At 42.5% G+C, this 13,933-nt stretch overlaps 1 protein-coding gene across 1 annotated transcript in view; it reads right to left on the bottom strand.

The window, feature by feature from the left end:
* ipo11 (importin 11) overlaps positions 1-13,933 on the bottom strand; it is a 345,030-nt gene that overhangs the window by 267,826 nt on the left and 63,271 nt on the right. Inside the window, 4 exon segments of the mRNA XM_033029972.1 lie at positions 4,483-4,531; positions 5,055-5,113; positions 8,061-8,190; positions 13,011-13,214. Coding sequence (XP_032885863.1) covers positions 4,483-4,531; positions 5,055-5,113; positions 8,061-8,190; positions 13,011-13,214 — 442 coding nt within the window.

Raw genomic sequence — 13,933 nt, forward strand, 5'->3', positions numbered from 1 at the left:
TAACTGACAACTCACAACAATCCTTTAAAAAAATTCTACACCTCATGAACTTAAAGACGCCTATGCCACTAAGACTCGAAACAAATTAGCCAAGGGATAGCTCAAGTGACAGTGAGGCATCACTCCTGGATGAGCTCAATGCATTTTACACTTGCTTCATAAGGGAGAACAGCAACGTACCTTCCACCATTACCCAGCACCATCCCTTCGATGAAGACAGGTTCATAGATCCGACTCTTCCCTCCTCAAGTCAACAATTAGCTCCTTCGTCTTGAGAGCAAGATTGTGTTCTGACAGATTTTTATTCAAATTTTTAATTTATTTCCGGTACTCCAACTCATCATAATCCGTTATTCGTCCAACAACAGTGGTATCATCCGTGAAATTCAAGATGGTGTTGGTGATGTATCTGGCTACACGGTCAGGGGTATGGAGTCTTTAGAATAAGCGACTGAGCACACAGCCTTGATGTGCTCCTGTGTTGATGGATATTGAGGAGTACGCTTTATCGCTAAATCGTACAGATAGTAGTCTGCCAATGAGAAAGTCGAGGATCCAATTCCATAGGGATGAGCAGAGACTCAGTTCCCCGAGTTGGATAATAAGTTTGATGGGGATGATGGTGTTGAAGAGAGCTGCAGTCAATGAACAGCAACGTGACGTATGTCTTCTTATTATCCAAGTGGTGCGGCGGACAGTGGTGAGACAGCAACATTGCTGTAAAGAACTGTTAATGACACTCAGTTGTTTAACTTCTTATAAAGTATTTTACTAAGAATACATGCAGAGACCATGGCATTGGCATCCACAAGGTACAGCATCGTAAATTAGACTGCCTCTAGCTAATTGCGTACCCCCAGATGGCATAGTGAAAACCCGGCATGGATCATGGATCGGGTTGGCAATAGCAAAACCAGACATGGAACAGATCAGCAATAGTGATTGATCTACATCCTATTTAAGCTTTTGCCCCATAAGCTAAATACTTAGAATGCAAAAACATCATATACATAGATGTAAAAATTAACTACAAACTACAGTGAAGCGGCGGAGGATGCAATGTAAAATACGAGAAAGTAATGGCAGTTGGAGTCCAAAGATTGCATCTAGAAATATTCCTTGTATCTGGGATTCGGCCCGCCGACCCGTCCCGCACGTGTTTGGTACGGCCCCCCAGTGGTACTCTTTACAGTTGATGCCACCACCGGTATAACCTTCGCAGGGAGTTTCTTCACCGGCGATGGCTTCACCGGCACAGGTTTCGCGGGCGATTTCTCGACAGGCCTGACAGGAGATTGCACCATTGGCACCGGCCCCACTGGCATTGAAACACACTGCTGCTCACGGTCTGCTGTTACATGTCCATCGTTTAAACAAGCATTTCCATCTTCTGTCCACAACACGTCATCTGGGTCGTCTGTAAAATCGTCTAGGACTTGCTGCGATGGCACCGGTTCATTCACTGCTAGGATATGTCCGGTTCCGTCTGTAAAGGCTCCTTCCGACTGAACCAAATAGGATCTTGGCTCTGGGCATATCTCCTTGACTGTGCCCATGAGATCATACCCCTTCTGGGTCTGCAGCCGGACAGTCGGTCCCTCTGCCAACGGTGTGAGTGGATGACTGGATCGACCGTAGCACGCCTTTTTAGTCAGCCTTTTATGCTGCAGCTGTGCCTGAACTACCTGAGGCTCATAGACCTGGGGTTGAAGTAATTACTTTGAGATGGGAAGTGTGGTGCGGGTCTGTCTGGACATGAGCCATTGAGCCGGAGAATCGAGCGTGGAATCGGGTGGAATATTGTGGAGATTGAGGAGATCCAGGAATATGTCAGACCTGGCTCTGCTACACATCTCTAGGACCTATTTTGCACTGCAGACAGGGCGTTCTGCCAGTCCATTTGACTGAGGATATTCTGGACTACTGGTGAAATGCTTAGTCCCATAGTTTTGCAAAGTCTTTAAAACACTGGCTCTGGAACAGTCCAGCATTGTCGGGCATGAGGGTTTGAGGCGTCCCATGAACCGAGAAATGTCTTCTTAGTTTCTGTATGACTGCCGCTGCAGAGGTAGAGCGAAGCAAATCAATTTAGTACCACCCGGAGTAAGAGTCTACCAAGACCAGGTATTGATATGCATGCCAGTCAGAAATGCCACTCGCCACTAGGGACCAAGGCAGGTCAGGGACAGGGTACAGCAAAAGTGGTTCTTTTTGCTGGTGTGGTGTCACACTGTTGCACACCACACAGGACTTTTTGAACAAGATTATCCAACATAGCAGGCCAGAAAAACATGCTCTTTGCTCGTTGCATGGTTGCCTTGGAACCGGGATGCCCTCTGTGTGCAGCGTCAAAGTATCCCTTCTGGAGCGATGCCGGAATCACTGCCTTGTGGCCCTTCTTGATGACTCCACCATCAATGACAAGTTTGTCTCTGATGGGAAAGTAAGCCTGAACAGCAGGCAGAAGCATGTGCTGCTTGCTCGGCCATCCGTGATTGATGATCGAGGGGAGCGTCTGCAGAGTGGCATTCTCTGCCTTGTGAGCCACCAAAGTATCCAAACAGGTTGTATTTCTTATAAAGTATCTTATTAAGAATACATGCAGAGACCATGGCATTGGAATCCACAAGATACAGCATCGTAAATTAGACTGCCTCTAGCTAAATGCGTACCACCAGATGGCATAGTGGAAACCCGGCATGGATCATGGATCGGGTTGGCAATAGCAAAACCAGACATGGATCAGATCAGCAATAGTGATTGATCTACAATTGCATCCCCTGTTAATCTGTTGTGGCAGTAGGCAAACTGTTATGGTGGTAGATAGATTGCAGTGGGTCCAGATCCATAAGGCAGGAGGTGATATGTGAAGCAACCAATACATTTGCCGTTAATTAGCTCTTGGTCATTCTCAGCAAACCAGTCCCGTATAATCTTGTTCAAAAAGCCAAGAGTCTCCACCGATTGGTAGACTTTGGACAGCCTTTCATTTTGGGGACACTCTACAGCTCCTGCACACTAGGAATCAACTGGTTATTTGTGAGGTACTTCTTGCAAAGTGCTTTCTTTGTGTGGTCCCTGGGAGATTTAACACTGATCTTCTTTTGGCAATGCTTTTGGTGATTCTCTTTCTCGATGGTGAAGCTCACTGTATGAAGACTGAATCCCTCTTCTGGATTGGCCCTGCAGAAGAATTAGTACTTATCACTTAGTTGTTGATCTATCCATCCTTTACCTGTCATGTCTCACCGAGGGTGGCGAAGTTATGTCAAAGCGAATTAGCTTCGAAGCTATTACAGCAGGTCTGCTGGGAAGTCGTCCAAAACTTCATATTGTGAAGCAATGTCTTAATCCAGTGCCAAGGAAAATCAAAATGATCCCGCTATGTGGTATGATAATGCACTACTCAGGTGAAGCATTGCTTCCCCTGCATTTGGAGAGTTGCAGAGTTGTGAATCTGTGGAATTCTCTTCCACAGAAGGCAGTGGAGGCCAATTCACTGGATGTTTTCAAGTGAGATATAGCTCTTGGGGCTAACGGAATCAAGAGATATGGGGAGAAAGCAGGAACGGGGTACTGATTTTGGAAGATCAGCCATGATCATATTGAATAGCAGAGCTGGCTCGAAGAGCCAAATGGCCTATTCCTATTAAGTTTCTATATGGTGAAAGCATTGCTAGCTTCCCTAATTCCTGACTATACCTGCACACCAGACATTTTTAAATCATGCATTACCTCTCTGCAACCTCTTGTTAGTTAGGTAACACTTTCACTTTCCTGCTAAAATGGACAGTTTCACATTTTCTCATATTCTAGGCTATTTCCCAGATTTTTATGCACTCTAGAGGCAGAAAACATCAGTGGGAGGAAACATCTTACTTTAACAAGGTGTGTGTTACAAATCAAATTATTTCAAATTGGTGGACACAAATTCCAAAGGAGAAGGCTGATATATTTTCCTCACTTCCCCACACAGTAAAGACACAAATTGACAATCGTTACAGTTAACTTAAAGAGTTAACATCTGTCATCTATTTTGTTTACATTTTGTTAGAGTGCCTTAACAGTTAACAAATCATTATTAAATTAATTTATCAAATTTCTGTTCTCATTTACTGCTTCTATCATGTAGCAATTAATGTAAAATTCTCCAAATATTACACATGTCACTGTCATACTACAAGGATATGAATCGTCCCTTTGGTTCACCATGCTGAGCAAGGTGCCCCCATTTTCCTGTCTTTGGCCCATATTCCTTTGTACCTTTTGATCCATGTACCTAAGTGTATTTTAAAATATTGTGACTGTACTGCCTCTATCACTTCCTTGGGAAGCTCCATACACCTACCACCCTTTGTGAAAAAGCATGAACCTCAGGTCCCCTTTAAAACTATCCCTTCTCAGCTTAAATTCCAATTCCCAAACGCCCAATTCCCCATAACATGCCACAAGTTGACTATATTCTAGCATAAACATACTTACGGCATTCCAGGAATTGTTTTAACCTCTCGAAAACCGTGTTCAGAAATTCCTATAGAATTATGAGGGGCAGAGAAAACACCAGAAATTAATACTGGCAAGTGTAGATGTATTCATCTTTGTAACAAGAACTCTTCCCTTTCTAATAAAGAGTCAAGTCAATTCACATTTATTTATATAGCACATTTAAAAAACAACTCTCGTTGGCCAAAGTGCTTTACATTTGTTATAATAGAATAAACAAACAAACTACATACATATATACATATAGCCCTCGCTCAGTGGACATCAGGAAAAGCTTGGGAGTATAGATACGTTTTTAGTCTTGACTTAAAGGAGTCGATGGAGGGGGCAGTTCTGATGGGAAGGGGGATGCTGTTCAACAGTCTAGGAGCTGCAACCGCAAAGGCGCGGTCGCCCCTAAGCTTATGCCTAAAGTGATACATCAATGCAGGTCTGTGATATTAATAATATAACTAGATTAACTTGGTTGATCATTTGATATCCGTTTTGAAGAGCAGACTGTGCCTTAATAAATTTCTCTGAATAAACAAATCCATGTGAAAATTACATACCATTAGTTCTAAATTCTTGTGCGGTTCCACAAAGCCATGCGCAGTGAGCTTGCGAAGAACTGTAGGGAAAGAAATACATAAAGTGAGACATAGAAACGTTGGTAACATGTTGGAAGAGAACACAAGAAAATAGGAGCATGGGTAAGCAACACAGCTCCACACATCTGCCCAACCATTCAATTCATGGCCAATCTGCCAGAGTCATATAGTTGTACAGCAGAGAAACAGATTCTTCGGCCCAACTTGTCCATTACGAACCAAGATGCCCCATCTATGCGAGTCCCACCTTCCTGTTTGGTTCATATCACTCTAAACCTTTCCTATCCTCGTATCTGCCCAAATATCATTATAGTACCTGCCTCAACAACCACCTCTGGCAGCTCGTTCCATATAGCCACCACCCTCCGTGAAATGGTTGCCTGTCAGGTTTCTATCAAAGAGACCATTCTTCAGACCTGAAGACTGAGTCTGAAGGGTCTCGACCGGAAACGCCACCCATTGCTTCTCTCCAGAGATGCTGCCTGGTTCGCTGAGTTACTCCAGCTTTTGTGTCCATCTTCGGTTAAAACAGATTACAGATTATCTGGTGTTTTGTGCGTGGGAGCTTGTGTGCGTTACGCAGGCAACCAGACGGTATTACTGTGTTTAAACAATAAATAACATGTGCTTCTTGTGGTCAAGGGGGAGGGGGGGGGGGGGGGAGTGGGAGGAAATAAAATTGTTCGTTGTCATGCACACTTGTCATCGGTCCGCCATGGAATTTGTGTCCCTTCCTCCCCCCCATGTTTTGAAAGCGATTTACTATGACTGCCAATGCCCCGAGTCGTCTGTCCCCGCGGTTGAGGGGGAGGTGGGGGTGGCCGTGGCCGTGGGAGAGTGGGGGCTGTCCCGAGGGATGCGCTCCTTTGGCTGCTTGCAACTTGGTGCTCAGGTTTAGATTGCCCAGTCACCCTCCACCCCAGGGCGATCTTGTGTGGGAAAAGGACCCCCACCCTCCCGTCCAATTATGTGATGGACGCGGGGGTCTGGATCAATCGCTGACAAGCCCCGGCGACGTCATGTCCGTTATTTGGCTTTTCGGCACAGCGGCCTTTCGGTGAGTTGGCTTCTAGGCGACGCCGCCTTTCGGTTAGTTGGCATTTCGGCATGGCGGCCTTTTGATGAGCTGGCTTTTAGGTGCCCCACCCTTTCAGTTAGTTCGATTTTCGGCTTCATACGCTTTTGGTTATTTGGCTTTTCGGCTGTTTCCATTCGGTTATTTGACTTCCACGTCTTTGCTTCGGCTTCTCGTCATTCGACACCATGTCCGGGTACCGTCCTGCCCTCCCATCTACTTATTGGAGACCTTCAAACCATCTTTAATCGGATTGTACTAGACTTCTTCTTGCACTAAACATTATATCCTTCATCGAGTATCTGTACACTGTGTACAGCTGATTGTAATCATGTATAATCTTTTCATTAACTGGATAGCACTCAACAAAAAAAGCTTTTCATGGTATACATGACAATAATAAACTAAACTATCTTCATCATCAAGCAGTTCAGGGATATCCTAGGATAATGCAAGATATAGATTTTTACTTCAAATCATACAGTACAAAATTTGGTTATCATGGGGAAAGAGAAATGGAAGAATGGATTTATTGTGGCAAATCATAATCATAATCATAATTTATTAGCCAAGTATGTTTTGCAACATACAAGGAATTTGATTTGCCACACTAATAAAAAGCAACAGAAACACAAAATACATTTTAACATGAACATCACATGAACAAGAGAGGCAAATATTCAGGCTATTCAGTGTTCATAAAGTATTTCACTCGATTCTCCGCCCAACACTATGGAGAATGCACCTCAGGGAGTATATTGAAGAAGAATTGGAGAGAAATGAATGCCATACTGCCATAGTTCGTATTGTGTCCGGCTACGTAGTCATGAATATAGAGTGAGTAAAGCAGAGGGCTGAGCAAGCAGCCTTGAAGTACTCCCGTGCTGATTGTTATCGAGGATGACACATTTCCACCAATACGGGCAGACTGTGGTCTGTGAATGAGGAAGTTGAGGATCCAATTGCAGAGGGATGCGCAGAGACCCAGATCTGAGAGCTTGGTAACCAGCTTGGAGGGGATGATTGTATTAAATGCCGAGCTGTAGTCAATGAATAACAGCCTGACATATGAGTTTTTGTTGTCCAAGTGGTCCGGAGCAGAGTGGAGAGCCAGTGAGATCGCATCCGCCATTGATCTGTTATGGCGGTAAGCGAACTGCAGTAGGTCGAGGTTCTTGTCGAGGTAGGAGTTGATATGTGCCATAATCAACCTCTCAAAGCACTTCATCACCATAGACTTTAGTGCCACTGGTCGATAGTCATTGAGGCACGTCACCTTACTCTTCTTGGGCACCGGTATTATTATAGCAGGTGGGAACCTCAGAAGTGAGAGGTTGAAAACTCCAGCCAGTTGGTCCGCACAGGTTTTTAGAACACGACCGGGTATGCCATCAGGTCCAGGTGCTTTCCGAGGGTTCACCCCCCTGAACGATCTTCTGACGTCGGCCTCTGTGACTGTGACTGAAATACCGTCACGACGAATGGGGGCTCGGGAAGGCACATCAGTGTTCTCCCTATCAAAGCGTGCATAAACTAATCTCGAAACTCAATTAACTTTTTTATCCAGCATTAGAAATTCAAGGGACAATTATCTTTTCAATACATACAAAAAACTTATTTGTATACTTTTTACATTAGGGGAATTAATGTTACATTCCTTTAAAATGAAACTGTCAAAAACTTTGGACTACATTTTCTCTTACAGAAATTAACTAATTTGTACAATGTATTAATAGCTCTGAGGTGCATGACAACCCGAGTAGGCAGTGCAAAGAAAGTCTCATTGCAAAATCTTAAAATAAAACAAATTGCTATAATTAAAATTAAACTCTTACCACAGTTATAAATAGAAGCAAAAATTTGCTTCAAGTTTAGTAATAACAAAAAAATACCTTTCAATGAAAGCAAAGTTCTTTCTAAGGAATTGATGGCAGCAGTTTCTCCAATACAGATCTGCTGTAAAAAACTGTCAGCATGATGATTCCACAGAGAACAAACAAAGCTGTAGATTCCAGATGCTAACTGTAATAAAAATAATAAATCTCTTTAGTTTGTGATTTCTCATCATACAAATGGAGGCAAGAAGAAAATAACCATTAAAATAAACTAAACTACAACGGTTTACTTGTCACATTAATTGCTGGAGTCCATATCACAATTGCATTTAGTTTGCATCCTACGTCATGGACTGATGAAAAGTTGTTATCTAGTCATTAATTTTCATTATTCTTTCTTCACCCACAATTTCCATTTAGTCATTACCAAGTTGAGAAAGATTACAAATTTCAAAAGATGTGCCCAAACCGAGTGCATCATCAGAAATTCGAATCCTGATGAAAGCAGGCAAAATTAAATTAAAATAGTACAAGAACAAATAGTGCAAAAAATATATAAATTAAGCAAATTCCAATCCAGGTGCCTCTCACGCTCACAATTTCTGTCATTGTTATATTAGTTCATCTCAAACTGTGTTTTCTTATCAAATAGAACTCTTTCAGCTAGCCACAAACCGGATAGTTATCAAGAGTGACATTTTACAATTTATTTACAATGATTTCATTATGGTGGTCCCGATTAAAATGTGATAAATATTTGGAACAAGTGGCTAGATTGGGTAGTAGAGCATACGGGTTTACAAAGCAGACAAAGGTGAATTGTTCAGGTTCAAATGACAATTGGAATTAAATAAGGCCGACTTGATGTAACACCACACCCGTGATGCGGCGCTCCTCAGCAGCTGAGGCAGCATCTGTGGAGAGAAGGAATTGGCCATGTTTCGGGTCGAGACCCTTCTTCAGACTGATGTCGGGGGGTAAGAAAGGAAGTAGGCGGAGACAGCAGGACGTGGGAGAACTAGGAAGATGGAGGGGAAGGAGGGAGAAAGCAAGGGCTATCTAAAATTAGAGAAGTCAATGTTCATACCGCTGGGGTGCAAACTACCCAAGCAAAATATGAGGTGCTGTTCCTCCAATTTGCGCTGGGCCTCACTCTGGCAATGGAGGAGGCCCAGGACAGAAATGTCAGAGTGGGAATGGGAGGGGAAGTTGAACTGCTGAGGTTGGTTAAGACGGACTTAGCAGAGGTGTTCATCGAAGTGATCGCCGAACCTGCGCTTGGTCTCGCCGATGTAGAGAAGTTGACACCTGGAACAGCGGATACAGTAGATGAGGTTGAAGGAGGTGCAGGTGAACCTCTGCCTCACCTGGAAAGACTGATTTGGTCCTTGGATGGAGTCGAGGGGGGGGTGGGGGGGATGTAAAGGGGCAGGTGTTGCATTTCCTGAGGTTGCAGGGGAAAGTACCCGGGAGGGGGTGGTTTGGGTGGGAAGGGACGAATTGACCAGGGAGTTGCGGAGTTGTTATGCTAATTGGTCTGTAAATTGTGTGTAGGGAATGGATGCCACTCAGCAGATGAGTACTATGTTGGAGAGCAAGGTTATTTGGGGCATGCTCAAAAAAGAATGGGGTTGTAAACTTGGCCTTCTCCTCAAAACATTGCTGTGCATTGTTTTATTTTAATACAAGCACAATCTGAAAACAACCTCACATCTGCAAGAGAATCACATCTGGTGCCATTTTTTTGTAATAAACTGCATTTGCAATACTAATAAACTATTGGGTATGAAGGAAAGTATCTCTCTACCGAAATAAAAATTATGTAATGATTTTTCAAATTTTAGCATGACCCAGCAGCCTTGCTCTCACCTTTGAGGCCAAAGACACAGTATTTAGAAGCCTGAGAACAGCCTCCAGTGCAGAATTGCAACATGGGTTAGATAGACACAATGCTACACTGAAGGAGGACCACATTGTCAAAATAATATGCTCCAAATATGCTGTTAAACCATGGCACTATCCACTCACCTATGTGACCAATTGCATGGCAGTAAATGATGAGATACAAAAGATATATAAATTAGCTGCTACACTTTCATGTAAATAAATGAAGTATGGAAAATTCCAAAGTTGTGAATCCCACAATATGGTCTCTTTTTTATTGTAATCTCTTCCAGATCATTCTCCATGTTATGTGTCAGGGAATAACTTACCTACCACCAGCATTCCAATAAGCTTTTGCAGACCCACAAGCATATTTATCTCTAATACGAAACATTGCTTAATGTGGTATGAAAGATAAAACATTTTTCTAAAATATGTCCATCAGAAATTAGCCTCAAGGAAAGGAAACGAATGGAAAAAGGAATCCAAAGCTAGACATGGAGAAAATTAATCTTTAGATTTTTTTTCTAATCTAAATCATAAAGGTTGTTACGGTTTCAGCAGCAGAATTGTATCTGAAAGTGTTTATAAACATATCTGGTTCTGGTTGATTACTGTGCAAACACCTCATAAGTGGTTATCTCGCGCATATTTAGTAATGAGTGCAGTTAGGGCTAGTTTTCATGTAACCAATTCAGTTTTTAACACTTGTTCTTCACGGCTGAGAACCGATATAGCAAAGAATGAACCGCCACAGCATCCTGGCTGCAACTTGACATTCCTTAACAAACTTGTTCCAGTGCAGTCTTGAGAGTTATTTTTTTCTAACAATTTTCCACCAGGATTTACCACCAGGTATCTCATCTGCTAACTCTTCAAGATTTTCTGATTACATAATAAATTGAAGCACGTGCAACCCAGTATAGAGCAGTCTGGTTCTATGTCTCTGCTCCTGGGTTCAATGTCCATCTCTCTGTCATCAGCTCACAGAAATTTAGACAATTAAAATATAAATTAGCAACATAAGCCAGCTTGAATGTTCTATACTTGGAAATGAATGAGAGTAGCAATATAGTGGATACTATTACATAATAGATACAACTTTTTATTTTGAAAATTTATTGCCATATCTCCACTAACTAAAATTCTCTGAGACACTTATGGAAGCATCTTAGACATTAAGGTTGTTATGGTTTCAGGCAGCATCACCTTTAGGAGGCACTAAACAAAGGGCAAAAGATTAGGTTCAATTTTTCAGATTTAACTTTTACGATATTTCTCAAATAGAACAGAGTTTAGACATAGAAAATATAACAATGACCCATGCATGGTATTTGCTGAAAGCCCGCAACAAACACAGATGGACGGGGCGGCGACCCAAATAAAGCCCCGTCCCCAAGGGCAAATGTGTGCTGCAACAACAACCGTGACTTTGGAACTCGCTGTGAGTGAAGGAGGGCAAGTTTTCAGAAGCTTGAATAGTTGTTCATAAGTTTCTGAAACTATTGCAAGATTTTTTATGTGTAAAAGCATTGCAAAGGGCTTTAAAAGCAGGTTAGCAATTTCAGCTGGCTATGGTGAAATATCATAGTTATTTATCAATTTCTGCCGAGGAGGCCAAGCCTGAACACTCCCTGTGATCCCTTAAACTCATCGCTCATCTGCCGCAAGCCTCACCGGATGCACCTCATGCCAACTCTGCAAACAGAGCGATGCTTTCAGACATTTACCAAGTAAATGCCACACAACGGCATAGAACAATGGTAGAAATTGGCTGTAAAAATTTGATAGACTATTTATAGTAATCAAGTATTCTGAAGAAGGGTCTCGACCCGAAACGTCACCTATTCCTTTTCTCCAGAGATGCTGTCTGACCCACTGAGATCTTCCAGCTTTTTGTGTCTATCTTAGTAATACCAGTAGGCTGTGACAACAGGAATCGCTGTTAAAACTCACCAAGAAAATAGAGATGAATTTTAACAACTGATGGGTAATAATATTACATTCTGTCAAGGATAAATACTTCTGTGCCATCATGCCCAACAGAATTCTGATGGGCACTAAAGGTATGCTCTGATCCACAATCCGATTTTCACCACTTACAAGTTTACTCTGCACCTTATTACTCAAAAGGAAAATACAACAGTTACCAGAGGTGTTTAGTTTCACAGATCTTAAGGCGTTCAACCGCACCACCAAAATTTCACTGTCACATATTTCAGAGTAAAGAATACTTGGGAATGTTATCAGCATCATCGTGATTCTGTACCAAAAAGCGCATCACTAAGAGTTATCTGGTTGGTCTCTTACCACAACCACTGTCAGGGAGAAATGCTTTGTATCCACTGCACTTCTGTACATCATTACACAGATACATCGAATGTCACTGAGGTGGCACAGACGCATGGATAAAATGGAGACCCAGGTGCAGATTTAGTCAAAATTTAGTCAAATAGATTTATACAAAATTTCTCCTCAATAATTTTGACTAAATGTGTATACATAACAAAATCTGCACTTTTCCCACCCAATTAGTTTCTATTGACTTTATCAGGGCCAACTTTGCTGAAACACAGCACAGAACAGACATTGCTACATACACACATTTAACGACATTAAATTTTAAAAAAAAACAGAAAACGCTGGAACCATTCAGTAGGGAAGCAACGTATGGAAACAGAAACAGCTAACTTTCCAGGACTTTTCATCAGACCTGGGAAAGAGAGAAATTCTATCCTCAGTACTTTCTAGACAATATCTGCCCAGGTCTTGTTGCATGACTCAGTTGAAGAAGTGAATGAGAGCAAAGTTACCAAAGGCTATCAATAGATTGTGAATAAGCAAGACAATGAGAAGGCTGAGATTTCTTACTCTCAATCGAAAATATATACAAGAACTGTTTACATGGCAACAGACATTCAAAAGTTAGAGAAACAAAAAAAACTGGGATAGTCCATTGAGTACAATCTACAAAGATCAAAGATACAGAACCACTATAAACCTCCTCAACACTGCCTTTGTTTCATCCAATCAATGCTCTCTGTACTTTTAGTTAGAAATGTTCTTTACCAGGAAGAGAATATGAATACAAATCGGTTCCAATGAAAGATGAAAAACACTTACTTCTTGAAACAGCTTCTTATCGGCTACTAGTTTTTTGGATGCCAGGGTCTTGGTGACATGATAAAAAGCAAGCAATGCTCTGTGTTGACGGAGGTCATCCTGTACTCTAACAGACTCCAGCAGTGTGGGAATTAGTTCTGGCCAGTTCCGAGGACAATCCAATCTGGCAATTTTGGCAATCAGGACTCCAATCTGGATTGCTATCTGTAAACAGAAATAATAGAGGTGAAACAATTACAATATGGCAGGGTAGAAATGGTTGAGAGCTTCAAAACGACCATATTGAAGCAACAGACAAGAAGACACACCAACCTCTACTTCCCCCGGATATGGAGGAAATTTGGCACCAACCCAAGTTATTCCTTCTTTTCCCAGCTTGCATCGGGTAGAAGATATAGAAGCTTGAAAGCACATACCACCAGAGTCAGGGACAACTTCTTCCACTCGAGCTCAATGCGTTTTACGCACGCTTTGATAGGGAGAACACTGATGTGCCTTCTCGAGCCCACATTCGCTGTGATGGTATTTCAGTCACAGTCACAGAGGCCAACGTCAGAAAATCCTTCAGAGGGGTGAACCCTCGAAAAGCGCCTGGACCTGATGGTATACCCGGTCGTGTTCTAAAAACCTGTGCGGATCAACTGGCTGGAGTTTTTATGGACATTTTCAACCTCTCACTTCTGAGGTCTGAGGTTCCCACCTGTTTAAAAGGGCATCAATTATACCGGTGCCCAAGAAGAGTAAGGTGACGTGCCTCAATGACTATCGACCAGTGGCACTAACGTCGGTGGTGATGAAGTGCTTTGAGAGGTCGATCATGGCGCAAATCAACTCCTACCACGAAAAAAACCTGGACCCACTGCAGTTCGCTTACCGCCACAACAGATCAACGGTAGATGCGATCTCGCTGGCTCTCCACTCCG

The sequence above is a fragment of the Amblyraja radiata genome, chromosome 1, assembly GCF_010909765.2.
Source record: "Amblyraja radiata isolate CabotCenter1 chromosome 1, sAmbRad1.1.pri, whole genome shotgun sequence".
NCBI classification, from domain to species: domain Eukaryota; kingdom Metazoa; phylum Chordata; class Chondrichthyes; order Rajiformes; family Rajidae; genus Amblyraja; species Amblyraja radiata.